Genomic DNA, 19,940 nt, shown 5'->3' on the forward strand with positions numbered 1-19,940 from the left:
ATTTGGCGCGTAAATGAACTACGTTAAAAATATTTATTTTTGGGGACACCTTATGCCATCCTTTGATTGGCCAAGCATAACGTCAGTCACCATTTAACCGCACCTATCCCCACCCCCATCCAACCACTGGGTTTAATGTGCTATATGTTTACTACAGTATTAGTAATAAGAGAACGCCACTCTGCAAACTGTGAACTCAATCACAAAACATAGCTCTTTAGTTTCATTAAAGAAGAGAACCTACATTCCAACATGCCCAAGAGAAAGGTATGTAGAGCTTAGATTAATATGCGGATATACTTTTTGCCCGTATAAATCAGTCTGATATTATGAAGCCTTCGAGGCGACGGATATTTAATACAAATCTGCCATAGGAATTTATGTTAACTCTTGTAAAAAAAAACAAATTGAAATAATTATTCGATTTTTTTGGTTTGCAAATATCGCCATATTTCCAAGAATTTAGAATGTTTTTAGCGATTTATTTAGAGGCGTAAACAATCTTGTTTGAAGCCATACTGGATCTCCATGCTATTGAAACCACAAGCAGCCATGCTTTGCAGTTCCCATCCCATCCATCTCGAACACAGCGAAACAAAACGGATGCCTTTTGACAGTTAGATCGTGTAAATCTGCATTGAGGGGGGTATAGTTTTTACTTAATTTTCAATTTTTTCCCTCGATAATTGCATTTTAAGACCGTCGCAAATATTAATTATTTGAATGATTTCTTTGTTCATCGCGTTAAATAGGTGCTATTGCCCCTTATCACCAGATGGCGGAACACAATTGATTCTGCCCCTCCCCCTTATACATTTGGCGAAAACCGATGAAGACTAATGCCCCACTGAAAAAAGTAATGGTGCAACTGCTTCTGCTTTTCAACGCATAGAATTTGAAGCGCTTGTCTAGAATGAGTAGAGGCTGTCTGAATGGGCAAAGTGTAGGCTATTGCCTATGTTTGCAAGGGGCTAAGTAAGTTTGTCAACTTGCAGTTACTCATTTTAGACAATAGGTAAATATTCAGCGATATTATGTTTGGAAACAAAAGCATACATATCTATCATCTTAAATAATTAATTTTTCATCAATTTTGCAGGGAGCTGATGGCGATGTCAAGGAGGAGGTAAGTTATATACACACACTTGAATATCACCCTTGTTGAATAGGCTACAGGTTGTAATCTTCACCATGATTAAAATCCTCAATAGTGATCACTGGTGATTTTATCAAATTATTTGGTCGCAAAAAAAACAGAAAATACTCCCAATAGTTAAAAGATAATGCATTCTTGAAATAGGGAAATATTCAATTGTCTGCATTATGAAAATACATCAAGCATCCTCATTCAATTATTTTAGAAATGTTGTCACACACCTTTGAGTAGTATTGTTATTTTTCGTTACATTAGCCTTCAAGGAGATCTGCACGGTTGTCATCAGTGAGTAAATTCTTTCCTTTTTTTTTCTTTAAAGCTTCCTTTTGGAATTGTGATTCTTGATAAAGGGCAGAAGCCCACTTTTATTTTTATTTTTTTTAATCTATGTGTTTTTTGTCCTGTTTCATGGTATGCAAGTCATTGCTTTGAGAACCAATATAGTCTTCTGTATTTTTCAGAAACCAGTACCTTCAAAACCATCACCAAATCCAAAAAAGCCAGCTAAGGTAATATTTACCTGCCTTCAATATCTACTCATTTACATGATTAAGTATAATGTGTTTAATGTCATTGTTCTCTTTCTGTCACATTTCTATATGAAATGTTTAGACAATTTCATGATTCGGAGGTGCCAGGCAGAGACAATTTGACATATACGCATGTAAATTGACCCCACAGAAAGAAAAAATAAATAACAAGAAGAAGGCGAAGGCAGCAGCGGTCGAGGAGCCTAAAGAGGAGACCCAGACTGAAAATGGCGAGATCAAGACAGATGAAGTATGTCATGCCATATTAGTGATACACGGTCTCTTTTCTATTACCAATTATTTTTACTTTAAATATTATCTTGAAGGTTGATGTTTTTAGTTAGTTGTTGTATCTTACTATTTCTGGAGGCAAATCCATCTAAAAGCATTAATCATTCAAGATTCTCAGTGTCTCACAGTGAATGGCTCTTTTGTCATCTTACAGGTAGAGACTCCAGAAGAGAAGACTGAGTAGCACTGCTCCCGTCCATCCAATCCCCTGCCTTGTATGGCCCCCAAGTCTCATATGTTTTCCCTAAAACCTCCATTACCTTAACAGAGGAATATTTTTATCAACAATTTTGTAATTATTGGTACAGGGTTTTAGCACAACACAGCTAAATATGGAGGATTGTTCTGTTGTGCAGTGGTCATAAAGTGTTTTTAAGCAAACGCAATTACGGTTTTGTTTTTTTATTAGTGTTGGGACTTTAAAAAATAATGCTGGATGGCAGACTAATTGCAGGTGGTATAGTGTCACATTGTAGGTTTGCCAACTCAGAACATTTCACTTTTGTAGTTGGTTGTTTTTTTACCCTTTATGTACAGTGGTTTTTCTTTGGGAGGTGTTTACTTCTTTTCAACTTGATTGTCTGTAAGCAATTTTGGAAACATTTTAAACATTCCAGGCTTAAAGGACAATTTCTCAACTTCATATTCATAATCTCCAGCACCACCGCAACATCAACATGTGAAAATTGCTAATTTGATTTGTTGTAAAAAAAAAATATAGGAATATTTTCAATGCATGGTGTGATTTTAACAAATGAGTTGCCATTAGCTACTAATTGGACACTTCCTCAGTTTTTTTTTTTTTAAACCACAAACATAGAAACGCCCCATTTTCACATATGTTGATGTTGTGCTAGAGATTAAGCAGAATGTTTTTAAATTTCCCTAATGTGGACATACATGCTTTTTAAATAATCTTGCTCTGAATTATTTTGACACAAATTATTTTAACGGAGGAAGAGGCTTGTTGGAAGTTGCTTATGCATTTTGAAACAAATGTTGGGATTTTAACACTGAAAATGTATCTACTGAAATATGCAGCTGTGTTCCCACTGAAGTTCTGGATATTTAATTGGAATTTAATAAAATAGTAATTGGAATTTCTCATGAGGTTGCGATGGTCTCATTATTTTACGTGTCATTATTACTGTATCATTACCATATCTAAACTCACAATAGTAGACCATCTAGCCAACCAGTTGTTCTGATTGTTATTGTGGTATGTATATTATTGTAATACTAATATATGGGAAACATTGTTATAACAGATTCTGGTCAAAGGTAGCATTTTACAACCTACTGGATTTGGCGACATATTTGCTGACCAAAATAAAAAATGAGAATGAAAGGATCCTAGGTATCGTGCCAGTCTACTTGCAAGCACAAATAACCACAAAGACATTATCTGTCTTGCAAAAGCATGACACTTTTCAGATCTATACATTATGATTGTTTGACATGCAAAGTTGTAATCATGCTCTAACTATGCCTAAGTAGTGTTTGGCAGTTCCCATTGCAGGGAGCTTTATGGTAAGTGTTATGCTTGTCTGAAAAGAACTCTGTACTGCTGCTTGCAAGTTGCAACTATATTTTAATATTTTGACGTATATGCTAAACCAGTTCAGCTTGTGTCATGTAGTGAAGGCAAGAAAATAGAATTTACTTATCACAAGAAAAGTATAATTGACCTTAATTGTTTATTTGAAAATTTACTGAACAAAAAGTGTTTTCGGAAAGTATTCAGACCCCTTGACTTTTTCTATAGCCTTATTATAAAATTGATTTTAAATTCCCTCTATATACACGCAATTCCCCATAAAGACCAAGCGAAAAGAGGTTTAGAATTGTTAGCAAATTTATTTAAGTATTCAGACCCTTTGCTATGAGTCAAAACTGAGCTCAGGTGCATTCTGTTTCCATTGATCATCCTTGATAAGTTTCTACAACTTGGAGTCCACTTGTGGTAAATTCATGTGATTGATGTCCAATCAAATTTATTTATAAAGCCCTTTTTACACTGCCGATGTCACAAAGTGCTATACAGAAACCCAGCCTAAAACCCCAAACAGCAAACAATGCAGATGTAGAAGCATGGTGGCTAGGAAAAACTCCCTAGAAAGGCAGAAACCTAGAGAGGAACCAGGGGTGGCCAGTCCTCTTCTGGCTGTGCCGGGTTGAGATTATAACACTACATGGCCAAGATGTTCAAACGTTCATAGATGGACAGCAGGGTCAAATAATAATCACAGTGGTTGTAGAGGGTGCCAGTTGGCTTTTCAGTTGGCTTTTCATAGCCAAGCATTCATAGTTAGAGACAGCAGGTGCGGAAGAGAGTCGAAAACAGCAGGTCCGGGACATGATTTGGAAAGGCACATACCTGTCTGTATAAAGGTCCCACAGTTGACAGTGCATGTCAGAGCAAAAACCAAGCCATGAGGTCGAAGGAATTGTCCGTAGAGCTCTGAGACAGGATTGTGTCAAGGCACAGATCTGGGGAAGGGTACCAAAAAATGTCTCAAGCATTGAAGGTCCCCAAGAACACAGTGGCCTCTGTCATTCTTCAATGGAAGAAGAGTGGAACCACCAAGACTCTTCCTAGAGCTGGCCCGCCTGGCCAAACTGAGCAATCGGTGGAGAAGGGCCTTTGTCAGGGAGGTGACCAAGAACCTGATGGTCACTGACAGCTCTCCAGAGTGGCTCTGTGGAGATGTGAGAACTTTCTCGAAGGACAACTATCTCTGCAGCACTCCAATCAGGCCTTTATGGTAGAGTGGCTAGACGGAAGCCACTCCTCAGTAAAAGGCACATGACAGCCCACTTGGAGTTTGCCAAAAGGCACCTAAAGGACTCTCCAGACCATGAGAAACAAGATTTTCTGGTCTGATGAAACTAAAATTGAACTATTTGGCCTGAATGCCAAGCGTCACATCTGGGGGAAACCTGACACCATCCCTATGGTAAAGTATGGTGGTGGCAGCATCATGCTGTGGGGATGTTTTCAGCAGCAGGGACTGGGAGACTAGTCAGGATCGAGGGAAAGATAAACAGACCAAAGTACAGAAAAATCCCTGATGAAAACCTGCTCCAGAGTGCTCAGGACCTCAGACTGGGGCAAAGGTTCACCTTTCAACAGTACAACTATGCTAAGCACACAGCCAAGACAACTCAGGAGTGGCTTCGGGACAAGTCTCAATGTCCTTTAATGGTCCAGGCAGAGCCCGGAGGTGAACCCAATCGAAAATAGCTGTGCAGCGAAGCTCCCCATCCAACCTGAAGCTTGAGAGGATCTGCAAAGAATGGGAGAAACTCCTCAAATACAAGTGTGTCAAGCTTGTAGCGTCATACCCAAGAAGACTTGAGGCTGTAATCGCTGCCAAAGGTGCTTCAACAAAGTACTGAGTAAAGGGTCTGAATACTTAGGTAAATGATATTTCAGTTCTTTATTTTCAATACATTTGCAATACCCTGTTTTTGCTTTTCATTATGAAGTATTGTGTGTAGATTGAGGGGGAAAAAACAATTTTATAAATTTTAGAATAAGGCTATAACTTAACAAAACGGGTCTGAATACTTTCCGAATGCACTGTATAAACGCAACATGTAAAGTGTTGATTTCATGAGCTGAAGTAAAAGATCCCAGAAATGTTCCATACACACAAAAAGCGTATTTCTCTCAAATGATGTGCACAAATTTGTTTATATCACTGTTAGTGAGCATTTCTATCACTGTTAGGGAGCAATTGGCATATTGATTGCAGGAATGTCCACTAGAGCTGTTGCCAGATAATTTAATGTTCATGTCTCTACCATAAGTTGCCTCCAACGTTGTTTTAGAGAATTTGGCAGTACGTCCAACCTGCCTCACAACTGCAGACCACGTGTAACCACTTCAATCCAGGACCTCCACATCCGGCTTCTTCATCTGCAGGATCATCTGAGACCAGCCACCCGGAAAGCTGATGAAACTGTGGGTAACCGTCTCAGAGAAGATTAGCTGCGTGCTTGTCATCTTCACCAGGGTCTTGACCTGACTGAAGTTCGGCGTCGTAACAGACTTCAGTGGGCAAATGCTCAACTTCGATGGCCACTGGCATGCTGGAGAAATGTGCTCTTTACGGATGAATCCCGGTTTCAACTGTACAGGGCAGATGGTGTCGTGTTGGCGAGCGGTTTGCTGACATCAACAATGTAAACAGTGTGCCCCATGGTGACGGTGGGGTTATGGTATGGGCAGGCATAAGCTACGGACAACGAACACAATTGCATTTTATCAATGGCAATTTGAATGCACAGACGTTCCGTGACGAGATCCTGAGGCCCATTGTCGCCCCATTCATCCACCACCATCACCTCATGTTTCAGCATGATAATGCGCAGCCCCATGTCGCAAGGATCTGTCATCGGATGGGGCTACAGTGTCTTCTGATCCCTCCTGTCTCCAGTATTTATGCTGCAGTAGTTTATGTGTCGGGGGTCTAGGGTCAGTCTGTTACATCTGGAGTATTTCTCTTGTCTTATCCGGTGTCCTGTGTGAATTTAAATATGCTCTCTCTTTCTTTCTTTCTCTCGGAGGACCTGAGCCCTAGGACCATGCCTCAGGACTACCTGGCATGATGACTCCTTGCTGTCCCCAGTCTACCTGGCCATGCTGCTGCTCCAGTTTCAACTGTTCTGCCTGCGGCTATGGAACCCTGACCTGTTCACCGGACGTGCTTGTTGCACCCTCGACAACTACTATGATTATTATTATTTGACCATGCTGGTCATTTATGAACATTTTAACATCTTGACCATGGTCTGTTATAATATCCACCCGGCACAGCCAGAAGAGGACTGGCCACCCCTCATAGCCTGGTTCCTCTCTAGGTTTCTTCCTAGGTTTTTGGCCTTTCTAGGGAGTTTTTCCTAGGGAGTTTTTCCTAGCCACCGTGCTTCTTTCACATGCATTGCTTGCTGTTTGGGGTTTTAGGCTGGGTTTCTGTACAGCACTTTGAGATATCAGCTGATGTACGAAGGGATATATAAATACATTTGATTTGATTTGGGATCTGTACACAATTCCTGGAAGCTGAAAATGTCCCAGTTCTTTCATGGCCTGAATACTCACCAGACATGTCACCCATTGAGCATGTTTGGGATGCTCTGGATCGACGTGTAAGACAGCGTGTTCCAGTACCAACTATATATCCAGCAACTTCGCACTGCCATTGAAAAATGGAACAACATTCAACAGGCCACAATCAACAGCCTGATCAACTCTATGTGAAGGAGATGTGTCACCCTGCATGAGGCAAATGGTGGTCACACCAGGTACTGACTGGTTTTCTAATCCACGCCCTACTAGTCATTTTTTAAGGTATCTGTGACCAACAGATACATATCTGTATTCCCAGTCATGTGAAATCAATATATTTGGGCCTAATTTATTTATTTCTTTTGACTGATTTCCTTAAATTAACTGTATGTAACTCAGTAAAATCTTAGACATTTCTTCTTACCACAAGCGATACGTGTTAATGTTCAGAATGTGCGGCGGGGCTCTTAACTAAACTCCCCCATACAGAAGAGGCCTTCATCGAATGACTATTAATCTTATATGTAATGTAATGGAACTGAGAGTAAGCATGATCAAGGGCTAAGTACTGTATGACCTGCCCTCCAAAACCAGGTGGTATGGACACCAAGTGGCTCGTGCTGGAATTGCAGATTTGCTCTCATTGGTCGCGGGAGGGCGCTAACAAAGCATAAGGCGGTGAGATAGATAGCTAGCTAGCTAGCTTGAGAAAGGAAAAGGCCGAACGCTGCCTGCTGTGGAAATAATTATTGTGGCTATTCTACAAATACACCTACACATTAATGAATCAAATGTCGGTGTTCTTATCAAGTGATGGCAGAAGAACAGTGTTCAGAAATCGAAGCTGGTGGGTGCTGAGTGTTTATTTCTCTATTAAAATATGAACGCAAACAGTTTAGGGCTTGTATCAGTTAGCCTAGCTAACTAGTTAGCTAATGTTAGCTGGCTAGTTAGCTACCTGGATAGCTTAGCTATTGAATGGCTAATTAATGCGCCTCTGCATTTTCAGAATTGTATTACCTCATTGCTAGATTTCTCCAGTCGGGACCGTGTAAAAAATCGGCACAGGTACAAGTTATATCAAGAACTTTGACAGCTACAATTGCTAACTTGCTAAATAGGGCTGAATGTGTGCTAAATAACGTTACTGGCAACTGTCTCTCCATAGATACTGGTTGAGGAACTAGAAGAGTATGAGGTAAGCTGCGCCGCTCTCGTCTGTATTAGCTCGTTCTCACGTCCCGTTTCCGCGATATTGACTGCTTTCTATTTTTATTGGCATGGTATACTTTTATCGATAGAGGCATTAACAGTATATCAACTACATGATTGTATTTGTGGTTTGATGCAACTATTTAACCGCGTGTCTCCCTTCTAGTTGATCCCGAAACGATGGAGTTGGGACGGCAAACAATATAAACGAAACTTCCAAGACTGGGTGAGTGTTATTATAATAAGTTCTTAACCGGCTATCTAATCAGTCCAGTAACCGTTTTCAATAATATAGGCAGGTTTTTATATCAATATTTCCCGGCTTTTAAATCTTTTGATGTAATTGATGGATGATGGTGTGAAAATAACACACTAACTGTGCGTTGTAGTAATAGCCGACATTTGATTACTTAATTTCTGACCAAATATATCAATTTTATTGCCGTTTTGTGTGTGTGCAAAGAGGAGGGGTTAAACGAGGGCAAACAGAACGTGGCTGTACAAAGGCTTGGAGAACGTCAATCTTCACATACAGCCAATGAAATCGCAGTTACTATTTGAGCCAGCCGGGGAGAAGAGAAGGAGGGTGATTCTGATTGGCCTTGGCTGTCGAGGTTGCTGACCTGTTTGACTGTGTGTACTAACTAAATTCATACCTGTTTAAAACTGTATGACTTGTTATAGAGGGCATATTAATGTCATTTTTCACCCCAGGATTTTTTGCATTCTTTGGGGAGAACCCTGATTCCAAAATGCGAAAACAACTGCACTTTTAAAGTCAACATCAAATCAAATTTTATTTGTCACATGCACCGAATACAACAGATGTAGACCTTACCGTGAAATGCTTACTACAAGCCCTTAACCAACAATGCAGTTAAGAAATTGAGTTAAGAAAACATTTACGAAATAAACCAAAGTACATTTTTTAAATAAAAAGTAACATGATACAATAACAGAGGCAATATACAGGGGGTACCAGTACTGAGTCAATGTGTCGGGGTACAAGTTAGTCAAGGTAATTTGTACATTTAGGTAGGTGTAAAGTGACTATGCATAGATAATAAACAGTGAGTAGCAGTAGTGTAAAAACAAAGGGGGGGTTGTCAATGTAAACAGTCCATGTGGCCATTTGATGAATTGTTCAGCAGATCTATCTCTCTTCAATATCAGATGTACAACTTTTCTGTTTAGACTATCCTTACGTTAGCTACGTTAGCCTTTGATGTGGTGTGACCAAAGCCACATTCCTGGGGTGCGTTCAATACGACACAACGGGGTTCAGTGTTTAATTCAATGGAAACGGTACTGAACGACCAGTTGAACGGTGCAATTATGGTGGCCCAGAGGGAGATTGATTGTATGGTGTGTGTGTGTTGCACGAGTTTTGCGATTTCAAATGGTCACGCCCATATTAATCAGGCCACACCCACCAAACAGAAGCAAATGTACCTCAAAAAGGCTGTTGAAGAATGATGCGCACCGTCTTTGGGAAACGTGGTGTTCAGTACAAACTGTCACGCAATGTAGCAAATGTTGAATTGAACTATACTCAACAAAAATATAAATGCAACGATTTAGAGTTACAGTTCATAAAAGGAAATCAGTCAATTGAAATAAATTAATTTGGCCCTAATCTATAGGTTTCACATGACTGGGCAGGGATGCAGCCATGGGTGGGCCTGGAAGGGTATAGGCCCACTCACTAGGGATTATTATTACAGACAGAAATACTCCTCAGTTTCATCAGCTGTCCGGGTGACTGGTCTCAGACGATCCCGCAGGTGAAGAAGCCGGACGTGGAGGTCCTGGGCTGGCGTGGTTACATGTGGTCTGTGGTTCTGAGGCCAGTTGGACGTACTGCCAAATTCTCTAAAACAACGTTGGAGGTGGCTTATGGTAGAGAAACTAACATTAAATTATCTGGCAACACCTCTGGTGGACATCCGTTCAGTCAGCATGCCAATTGCACATCTGTGGTGTTGTGACAAAACTGCACATTTTAGTGGCCTTTTATTGTCCCCAGCACAAGGTGCACTTGTGTAATGATCATGCTGTTTAATCAGCTTCTTGATATGCCACACCTGTCAGGTGGATGGATTATCTTGGCAAAGGATAAAATGCACACTAACAGGGATGTAAACAAATGTGTGCACAACATTTTAGAGAAATAAGCTTTTTGTGGTATGAAACATTTCTGGGATCTTTTATTTCAGCTCATGAAACATGGGACCAACGCTTTACATGTTGTTTATATTTTTGTTAAGTATAAATGCACCCCTGCTTCGTGTGTGCACCTATTAGCGTACCGTAAATACCACAGTATATAGACAAACAAAATAAGGATAGAAATTCAAACTATACAGGAATTTCTCATCTAAACCAAGATTCACATGTGGTTATTTGAAAAGCCTTTACTTTTCACTTTGGCTAACAGAGCAAAAATACTGGTATTAAGGTAATAAATGTCATTCTTGCAGGGTCATTCTTGGTGAGGGAGAGCCGTTGTCTTTACACTATACAACTCACGGGGTGGGTATATGGTGTAGATGTCCGGAGGTAGTATGGGAGACATCTCTCGAGATTTGAATTTAGCTCTGTCTCTTTACACTACGAAAGTATTGCTGGAACTAGTATGTGTCATCAAAGTAGTGAAGTGTAAAGCAGGACTGGGGTCCATTCGAAGGTAGGAAGTGATTTTAATTTAAAAATCCAAAATTGAAAACCTTTTGAAATAAATGGCTTTTACTCCTCCATTTATTGAAGTAATTTAAAATAGATGGTGTTTTTTCACATTTTGAATTATTTAAGTTTACTTCCTAAAAATGGACTGCTTTCCATTCGAATTGACCCCATCCATGGTGTAAAGAGGCCTTAATTTGGAGTTGCATATTTTGTGCTCACACTGCACTTTCTGACCTACCGTGTGAATGTTTTACTGACAGAATATAACATCTAATTTATGATGATGAGTCTTCACTGTATTGACATGTAGGTTGTAAATGTAAGATATCTAAGTGGCTAGGGATATGGTCACATATATTGGATGTTGCTTTGATGACGTTTCTCTACTGATTCCACTCACACAGGTCTATATGACTGTTTTCCCTCATGTGTCCACAGGTGATCTTGAACCAGCACATCCCTGCAGACTACCTGCTGAGAGTATGCCAACAGATAGGTCCTCTCATAGACAAGGAGGCCCCACCTAGTGTCCCTGGGGTCCAAACCCTCCTGGGCTTGGGAAGGCAGTCTTTGCTTCGCACAGCTAAAAGTGAGCCCTCGTCTCTTCACTGTTTCTCTCTCTCTCTCACCATCAAAGACTAACTAATGTCATACTCCCTACATCGGTATTTGGTTACACAGATGCAGAATAAATGTCCCAGGTCATGCAGTCTGTAATGCTTTAGAACCATGCCTTCTTTTTTGTCTGTTAGGTTGTAGCCACACAGAATGGAGCGGAACTGCTGTTGCTGCGCTCCACCGGGGTCGCCCCCCAGAACCACCAGTCAGCTTTGGGAAGCCCCCCAGCATCGGTAAGCTGTTTTCAAAAGGAAAATTGTGAAATTCTGGCAATTAAGCCTGAGTCAGATGAACCCGTAGACACCATTTTTATGTCTCTGTGTGCAGTATGAAGGAAGTTAGAGGTAGTTTCACAAGCCAATGTTAACTACCGTTAGCACAATGACTAGAAGTCTACAGGTACGCTAGCAAAGGTACCCTCTAACTTCCTTCATACTTCACACCGAGATGAAATTAGTGTCCACGAGTTCATCTGACTCTGGGTAAGTAGATTAATTGAATCTCACAGTATCCCTTTAATAAACATATATCCCTGAAACACGTGAACTATTGGTAGCAATACATATTTAAGTGTTTGTAAATAATTTTAGCTCCGCTCAACTGACCTCTACTCTCTCGCCGTCTAGTGTCCATCATGGGTGCTCGCCAGGCTACTGGCACTGCCCGCTTCGGCCATGCTCTGCCATCCTACACCTATCAGCATGTGAAGATGCACAGGCGCATCCTGGGCCACCTGTCCTCTGTGTACTGTGTGGCTTTCGACCGCAGTGGCAGACGGATATTTACAGTAAGAGTCTGACAAAAGAGGAGAGAAGGAATACCAAAGAGAGTTGTTGTCAGTTCCCTCTGAAGTGTGTCAGTCTCTATGCTGCCAATGTCTCATCGTGACCCCTCTCCTTCCAGGGTTCTGATGACTGTCTGGTAAAGATATGGTCTACAGATGATGGCCGGCTGCTGTCCACCCTGCGTGGCCACGCGGCCGAGATCTCCGACATGGCAGTGAACTACGACAACACGCTAATCGCCTCAGCCAGCTGTGACAAGGTCATCAGAGTGTGGTGCCTGCGCACCTGTGCCCCCATCACTGTGCTGCAGGGCCATGCAGCCTCCATCACCTCCATACAGGTCAGGACAGCCCTCAGGACTAAGCAATAAGAACCTAGTTACACCTTTCAATAGCCAGGAATTTACCAAATGCCATGTAAAATATCTTGCATGAAACCTGTTGGTTTTTGACAATGTCATTTTGTGACCCTTTCTGCTTGAGAAATGTGTGTGACACCCCCTGTCCTCCTCAGTTTTGTCCGGCGGTTAAAGGACCAATGCGGTACCTGGCCTCCACCGGAGCAGACGGCATGGTGTGTTTCTGGCAATGGCACTCGCTCAGCATGAAGTTCGTGTAAGTGTTGGACAGCAGAGTTTGTCTGAGGCAAAATGACGGGATGAGAATGCGATGGTTTCTTTATTTTCAACAGATCAGTTGTTTTGTGGTCTAGGTGAACCTAACCTGTATTGCGTTCTGATTCCTCCTCAGTGACCGGCCAGTCAAGTTCATTGAGCGGTCAAGGCCTGGGGTCCAGATCTCCACCTCCTCCTTCAGCTGTGGTAGGTGGCCACTAATAAACAACATGCTTTGCATTACATTTATTCCACTTCACCTTTTCACTGAATTATGGAGTTAATTAATCAATTCAAATGACTGTTTGAGCAAGGCAAGTTTTCAAAGCCACAGAACTAGATCTGTTTGTTAATTTAATGTACTTACGTGTTGTTCCGTTGCTCTTTGAATCAGGTGGGATGTTCCTGGCCACAGGCAGCACGGATCATGTAATCAGGGTGTATTACCTTGGCTCTGAAACACCCATGAAGCTCTCTGAGTTGGACTCTCACATGGTAAGACACAGAGAAGAGAAGAACAGAGATGGAGAGCGACAGACATAAGAGCGAGAGAGGGCGCGAGAGAGGGAGGAGACGGAAGAATCAATGGAGCTAGATCACAGAGCACTTGCACTGTTCATAGTTTGTTTCTCACTACTCCTTTTGTTAACTCCTACCTCTTCTTCCAGGACAAAGTTGTGGTGGTCCAGTTTTGTAACAACAGTTACAGGTTAGTGTGTGCAATTGTCTCTTTACTTAGATCAAACTATTTTGATTTGTTGCTGTGTGGCCTCTAACTGCTGTGTCTGGCCCCAGCCTAAGGTTTGTGAGTGGTAGTCGTGACGGCACAGCCAGGATATGGCATTACCAGCAGCAGGAGTGGAAGAGCATTACTCTGGACATAGCCACTAGACTGCCAGGGTAAGACAATGCTGTCCAGCTGCAATGTTGTCCAGAATTGACGTCTGTGCAGCAGCAAATGGGTTTATGTTTCTGTCTCATTAGTAAGTGGTTAGCATGTATTTAACGTGTGCGATTCTCACAGGACTGCTGTTGTGAATGGCGAGGACAAGACCAAGCTGGTGCCGACAATGGTGGCCTGGGACCGTGGTGACCGCACTGTTGTCACAGCGGTCTCTAACTACCTACTCAAAGTGTGGAGCTCCACCACCGGCCAGCTGCTGCATGTGCTGTCTGTGAGTAGATGTCTATCTCCTGTTTTTACTATTTTATACATTGTAGAATAATAGTGAAGACATCAAAACTATGAAATAACACATATGGAATCATGAAGTAACCAAAAAATATATTTTATATTTGAGGTTCTTCAAAGTAGCCACACTTTGCCTTGATGACAGCTTTGCACACTCTTGGCATTCTCTCAACCAGCTTCACCTGGAATGCTTTTCCAACAGAGTTCCAACATACGCTGAGCAATTGTTGGCTGCTTTTCCTTCACTCTGTGGTCCGACTCATCCCAAACCATCTCAATTTGGTTGAGGTTGGGGGATTGTGGAGGCCAGGTCATCTGATGCAGATCACTCTCCATCTCGGTAAAATAGCCCTTACACAGCCTGGAGGTGTGTTGGGTCATTGTCCTGTTGAAAAACAAATGATAGTCCCACTAAGCCCAAACCAGCTGGGATAGCGTATTGCTGCATAATGCTGTGGTAGCCATGCTGGTTAAGTGTGCCTTGAATTCTAAGTAAATCACAGACGGTGTCATCAGCAAAGCACCCCCACACCATAACACCTCCTCCTCTATGCTTTACGGTAGGAAATACACATGCGGAGATCATCCGTTCACACACCACATCTCACAAAGACACGGCGGTTGGAACCAAAAATCTCAAATTTTGACTCCAGATTTCCAACGGTCTGATGTCCATTGCTGGTGTTTCTTGGCCCAAGCATGGCTCTTCTTATTATTGGTGTCCTTTAGTAGTGGTTTGCAGCAATTCGACCATGAAGGCCTGATTTACACAGAACTCTTGTTAACGGATATGCACAAAAACACAAAGAGAGCTCAACATTACATTTAAACTACTCAATCAGTATGAGGAGTGAAGTCTCTGATGGGCATTGACTAGAGCAGGGAAGTCAGGTATAGTTTCTGACGTCGCTATACGCAGGATTGCTGAGAGGTTGAGAGTCAGTAAGAGATGATCTGTGCCTTGACTTGTTATATTTCATCACTGAAAATGTCTGTTCACATACCAATGTTGACCCAAACAGTGCAAACATCTTCTGAGCATGACTCCTAATCTTTGGAGCATTTTGTTCATCGAGAGATGCATAGAACCTTGTCAGTGACATTGTTTTGAATAGTTCTCCAATCACATCAGACTGAAGATCTATAAGCTCAAGTTGCAAGTCAATGGGAGCGTTATCCACATTGAAGGTGAAAGGAGAGGAAACCAACAGCATGTCATTTTCCAACACTTTGAAAACTCACCGTTCAAAGCACGCAGCAGTGATGTATACATCTCCCGCTGGTCATCTGATAGGGAACATACTAGTAGTGTCGGAAGGTGGGTGAGGTTGTTGGCTTCTACTTGGCGGGTCAGGAGGAGTAATTTTCCCTTGAATGCTTTGACAAGGCTGTACATCTGATGTGCAAAAAGGACCTTCCCTTGTAGTTTGGAATTCAGTTCATTTATGAAGGCCATGATGTCAACGGTGAAGGCAAAATCAGCCAACCATTCTTTATCTTGCAGTTGAGGGAAATCCACATTTTCCTTTCATTTGAAAAAACTCAGCAATCTCCGACTTCAGGTCCTACACCCTTTTAAGCTCCTTCCCCAAACTCATCCATCTCACGTTTGTGTGGTAGGGGAGATCTGCATGACCCCACTCTCTCTTCCAGCAGTGAGACAAACTGCCTGTGGCTTAAACATTTTGCTCTATTGAAGTTTACCACTTTAGTGACAGTATCCACAACATGGCTCATTTTCAGTGCACCTCCTGATGAATAATGCAATGCAGGAAAATAATTTTCTGATCTGGGTTCAGCTCAGCTACTTGATCTTGTATCCTTTTCAAAAGGCCAATGTTTTTTCCTGTCAAGTTTGGGTTAGGGTTAACTCCCAGCTTTGCCACAGACTTATTATTTTCCTCCAATAAATCTTTCCCTGTGGTTGTGCTCTTCATTGACTGCGCTGAAGCAAGCGCCTCTGTAATTTCAACTTCTGGGGTTATGCCTCGTAAGAATATCAACGTGCATCACTGCTCTCATCCAGGGCCAAGGAGAAATAGGTGAATACTTTGTCTTTCAATTGTTGTTCCAGATTCTCTGCGATGTCCTCAACACGCTGTGTCACTGTCACTGTGTTTTCAAACATCACTTTCTTGTCGGGGCAAAGTGCTGCTGCAGAGTCAATTAAACATTCTTTAATGAATTCACCCACAGCAAATGGCTTGCTATATTTAGCAATTTTGTGGGACAGTACATAGCTAGCTCTCGCAATTCTGTCGTTTGCTGAATGCAGTTTTGTGTGAAGTCCTTGCTGCTTTTGCAACTGAGAAAGCAACTCTTTCGATGCACTTGCCCTCTGCTCAGAAGACATTCTTACATTTCTCTGCATGAAAGACAGCGATGCTTTCTTTGCACACTAAGCACACAGCTTTTCCTGATACCTCAATAAATAAATATTTCAATGTCCAGCCTACATTCATTGTCTGCTTTCCTTTTCTTTGAAAAACTAACTTTTGCGCAATTTCTAGCTAGCTACTATTTGTAACTGTGACGTGTGTGTCAGTCACTGTCTGTCCTCGTGCAGTTGTTATTTATACGTGTCTTCAAAATAAATGTCCCACAAGCGGTGGGAGTTAAATCATTCCACAAAGGCGAGTATTCATTGTGCTTTTAATTTGAATAACAAATATGTTTTTCTAAACTTTACTATCGCAAATTCTTTGATCTGAGCATGATTCCGCATGCCGTATTAAATCAGGTCACGGGCCGCATACGGCCCCTGAGCTGGCCTTTGCCCAGGCCTGCTTTAAGACATGATAGTCAGTAAATCCAGAACATTTCAAGAACTTTGAAAGTTTCTTCAAGTGCAGTCGCAAAAACCATCAAGCGTTATGATGTAACTGTCTCTCATGAGGACCGCCACAGGAAAGGAAGACCCAGAGTTACCTCTGCTGCAGATGATAAGTTCATTAGAGTTACAAGCCTCAGAAATTGCAGCCCAAATAAATGCTTCACAGAGTTCAAGTAACAGACGCATCTCAATATCAACTGTACAGAGGAGACTGAATCAGGCCTTCATGTTCGAATTGCTGCAAAGAAACCACAACTAAAGGACACCAATAAGAAGAAGAGACTTGCTTGGGCCAAGAAACACGAGCAATGGACATTAGACCGGTGGAAATCTGTGCTTTGGTCTGATGAGTCCAAATTTGAGATTTTTGGTTCCAACCGCTGTGTCTTTGTGACACGCTGGGTAGGTGAACAGATGATCTCTGCATGTGTGGTTCCCACGGTGAAGCATGGAGGAGGAGGTGTGAGGGTGCTTTGCTGGTGGCACTCAGTGATTTATTTAGAATTCAAGACACACTTAGCCAGCATGGCTACCGCAGCATTCTGTAGCAATATGCCATCCCATCTGGTTTGCACTTAGTGGGACTATCATTTGTTTTTCAACAGGACAATGACCCAACATACCTCCAGGCTGTGTAAGGACTATTTGACCAAGGAGAGTGATGGAGTGCTACATCAGATGACCTGGCCTCCACAATCACCTGACCTTAACCCAATTTGAGATGGTTTGGAATTTGTTGGACCGCAGAGTGAAGGAAAAGCAGCCAACAAGTGCTCAGCATATGTGGGAACTCCTTCAAGACTGTTGGAAAAGCATTCCAGGTGAAGCTGGTTGAGAGAATTCCAAGAGTGTGCAAAGCTGTCGTCGAGGCAAAGGGTGGCTACTTTGAAGAATCTAAAATGTATTTTTTTTGTTTAACACTTTTTGGTTACTACATATGTGTTATTTCATAGTTTTGATGTCTTCGCTGTTATTCTACAATGTAGAAAAAAGTTACAAAATTAAGAAAACCCCTTGAATGAGTAGGTGTGTCCAAACTTTTGACTGGTACTGTACATACAAGAAAAAAATTCAAACACTAGATACAGGAATCTGCCAAAATAAAGGAAACACCAACATAGTATCTTAATAGGGCATTGGGCCACCATGAGCTGCCAGAACACCTTCAATGTGCCTTGGCATAGATTCTACAAGTGTCTGGAACTCTCTTAAAGGAATGCTACACTCTTCTTCCACAAGAAATTCCATAATTTGGTGTTTTGATGATGGTGGTGGAAAACATTGTCTCAGGCGCCACTCCAGAATCTCTTTCAAAGTCACTGAGATCACTTCTAGCCATGGTTGCCAAAATAATGGGCAAATTTATCACATGACCATAAGCATGATGGGATGTTCATTGCTTAATTAACTCTGGAACCACACCTGTTTGGAAGCACCTGCTTTCAATATACTTTGTATCCCTCATTTACTCAAGTATTTCTTTTGTTTTGGCAGTTACCTGTATGTTTCTGGTCTCTTCAGTGAGTGAGACCTGTTATGACTGAATGTGCTGTTCCTCCTCCAGGGTCATGATGATGAGGTGTTTGTCCTGGAGGCCCACCCCTTTGACCACCGCATCATGCTCTCTGCCGGCCACGACGGCAACATCTACATGTGGGACCTCTCCAAGGGATCCAAGATCCGCAACTTCTTCAACATGGTGGAGATTAATTACATGGTGACTGTGTTGGTGGCTGTGTTTTACCCTGGCAGACATTCATACAAGCCTTTCTCTCTCTGTCTCAGATTGAGGGCCAAGGTCACGGAGCTGTATTTGACTGTAAGTTCTCAGCTGATGGACAACATTTTGCCTGCACTGACTCCCATGGCCACCTGCTCATCTTTGGCTTCGGCTGCAGCAGACCCTATGAGAAGGTGAGTCTCTGGCCTCTCCACGTGGCTCATTTGGATTAAGATGTGTAAGTTACATGTTATCGTATCGCTTGTAAAGAGAAAATGTTACACAGAATAACAAATCTCCTCTTCCTCCATATCCTTCCTCTAGATTCCTGACCAAATGTTCTTCCACACTGACTTCAGGCCGCTAATCCGAGACGCCAATAACTTTGTCCTGGACGAGCAGACCCAGCAGGCGCCCCACCTTATGCCCCCTCCCTTCCTTGTGGATGTGGACGGTAACCCCCACCCCACCCACTACCAGCGCCTGGTGCCCGGCAGGGAGAGCTGCAAGGATGAGCATCTGGTGCCTCAGCTTGGCTACATGGCGAATGGTAAACCTCCTTACCAATGCTTCTTAGTGGTTTCAACAATAATTATTTACCAGGCTCTGAAATCAAAATGTGAGTAACGTTGGGATTTCTAACATTCTTCTCTGTTGCTTAGGTGATGGTGAGGTGGTGGAGCAGGTGATCGGCCAGCAAACGGCGGAGGAGGGTCACGGAGAAAGCCCTTTGGATGTCCTGATCAGACATTTGCAGAACCAACCGGATGAGAGGCGGGACCAAGATGGAGTGCCTGAAGGAGAGGGTGGTACGTGTCAGTCTCATGTAACCATATTTATACTGAACAAAAATATAAACGCAACATGTAAAGTGTTGGTCCCATGTTTCATGAGCTGAAATAAAATATCACAGAAATTGTCCATACGGACAAAAAGCTTATTTCTCTCAAATTTTGGGCGCAAATATGTTTACCTCCTTGTTCGTGCTGGGGACAATAAAACACCACTCCAAAATGTGCGTGTTTTGTCACACAACACAATGCCACAGATGTCTCAAGTTTTGAGGGAGCGTGCAATTGGCATGCTGACTGCAGGACTGCTGTTTCCAGGATTGCTGTTGCCAGAGAATTGAATGTTCATTGGGCTACCACAAGCCGCCTTCAACGTTGTTTTAGAGAATTTGGCAGTATGTCCAACTGGCCTCACAAATGCAGACCACGTGTAACCACGC

The 19,940-nt window shown here is 42.2% G+C and overlaps 2 protein-coding genes across 3 annotated transcripts in view; both read left to right on the forward strand.

Moving 5' to 3' along the window:
• The first annotated feature begins 93 nt into the window (after positions 1–93).
• On the forward strand, positions 94–3,084 carry LOC106603327 (non-histone chromosomal protein HMG-14A). The gene is made up of 6 exons (XM_014196867.2): positions 94–267; positions 1,100–1,126; positions 1,412–1,441; positions 1,618–1,665; positions 1,838–1,936; positions 2,132–3,084. The coding sequence occupies exons 1-6, from the start codon at positions 253–255 to the stop codon at positions 2,159–2,161; spliced, it is 249 nt and encodes an 82-aa protein (XP_014052342.1). The 5' UTR covers positions 94–252; the 3' UTR covers positions 2,162–3,084.
• Positions 3,085–7,681: 4,597 nt separating this feature from the next.
• The window catches only part of LOC106603328 (bromodomain and WD repeat-containing protein 3), a 32,954-nt gene continuing 20,695 nt past the window's right edge, over positions 7,682–19,940 (forward strand). The window contains exons 1-18 of one of the 2 annotated variants that reach the window (XM_014196868.2): positions 7,682–7,898; positions 8,061–8,119; positions 8,220–8,249; positions 8,430–8,489; positions 11,387–11,537; positions 11,701–11,799; positions 12,193–12,353; positions 12,470–12,691; positions 12,865–12,965; positions 13,101–13,171; positions 13,359–13,459; positions 13,633–13,673; positions 13,760–13,864; positions 13,989–14,139; positions 18,554–18,688; positions 18,775–18,903; positions 19,034–19,259; positions 19,372–19,518. In XM_014196868.2, the coding sequence (XP_014052343.2) occupies positions 7,865–7,898; positions 8,061–8,119; positions 8,220–8,249; positions 8,430–8,489; positions 11,387–11,537; positions 11,701–11,799; positions 12,193–12,353; positions 12,470–12,691; positions 12,865–12,965; positions 13,101–13,171; positions 13,359–13,459; positions 13,633–13,673; positions 13,760–13,864; positions 13,989–14,139; positions 18,554–18,688; positions 18,775–18,903; positions 19,034–19,259; positions 19,372–19,518 (2,023 nt within the window). In that variant the 5' untranslated portion in view covers positions 7,682–7,864. The remainder of the gene's footprint in view (positions 7,899–8,060; positions 8,120–8,219; positions 8,250–8,429; positions 8,490–11,386; positions 11,538–11,700; positions 11,800–12,192; positions 12,354–12,469; positions 12,692–12,864; positions 12,966–13,100; positions 13,172–13,358; positions 13,460–13,632; positions 13,674–13,759; positions 13,865–13,988; positions 14,140–18,553; positions 18,689–18,774; positions 18,904–19,033; positions 19,260–19,371; positions 19,519–19,940) is intronic. The other variant, XM_014196869.2, reaches the window with a different exon arrangement.

The sequence above is a fragment of the Salmo salar genome, chromosome ssa04 (genome assembly GCF_905237065.1).
Source record: "Salmo salar chromosome ssa04, Ssal_v3.1, whole genome shotgun sequence".
In the NCBI taxonomy this organism is placed as follows: domain Eukaryota; kingdom Metazoa; phylum Chordata; class Actinopteri; order Salmoniformes; family Salmonidae; genus Salmo; species Salmo salar.

Coding starts and splice junctions, on each gene's coding strand:
- LOC106603327 (XM_014196867.2), top strand. Junction 1,666..1,837: donor ATCCAAAAAAGCCAGCTAAG/GTAATATTTACC, acceptor TTGACCCCACAG/AAAGAAAAAATAAATAACAA. Junction 1,937..2,131: donor GCGAGATCAAGACAGATGAA/GTATGTCATGCC, acceptor GTCATCTTACAG/GTAGAGACTCCAGAAGAGAA.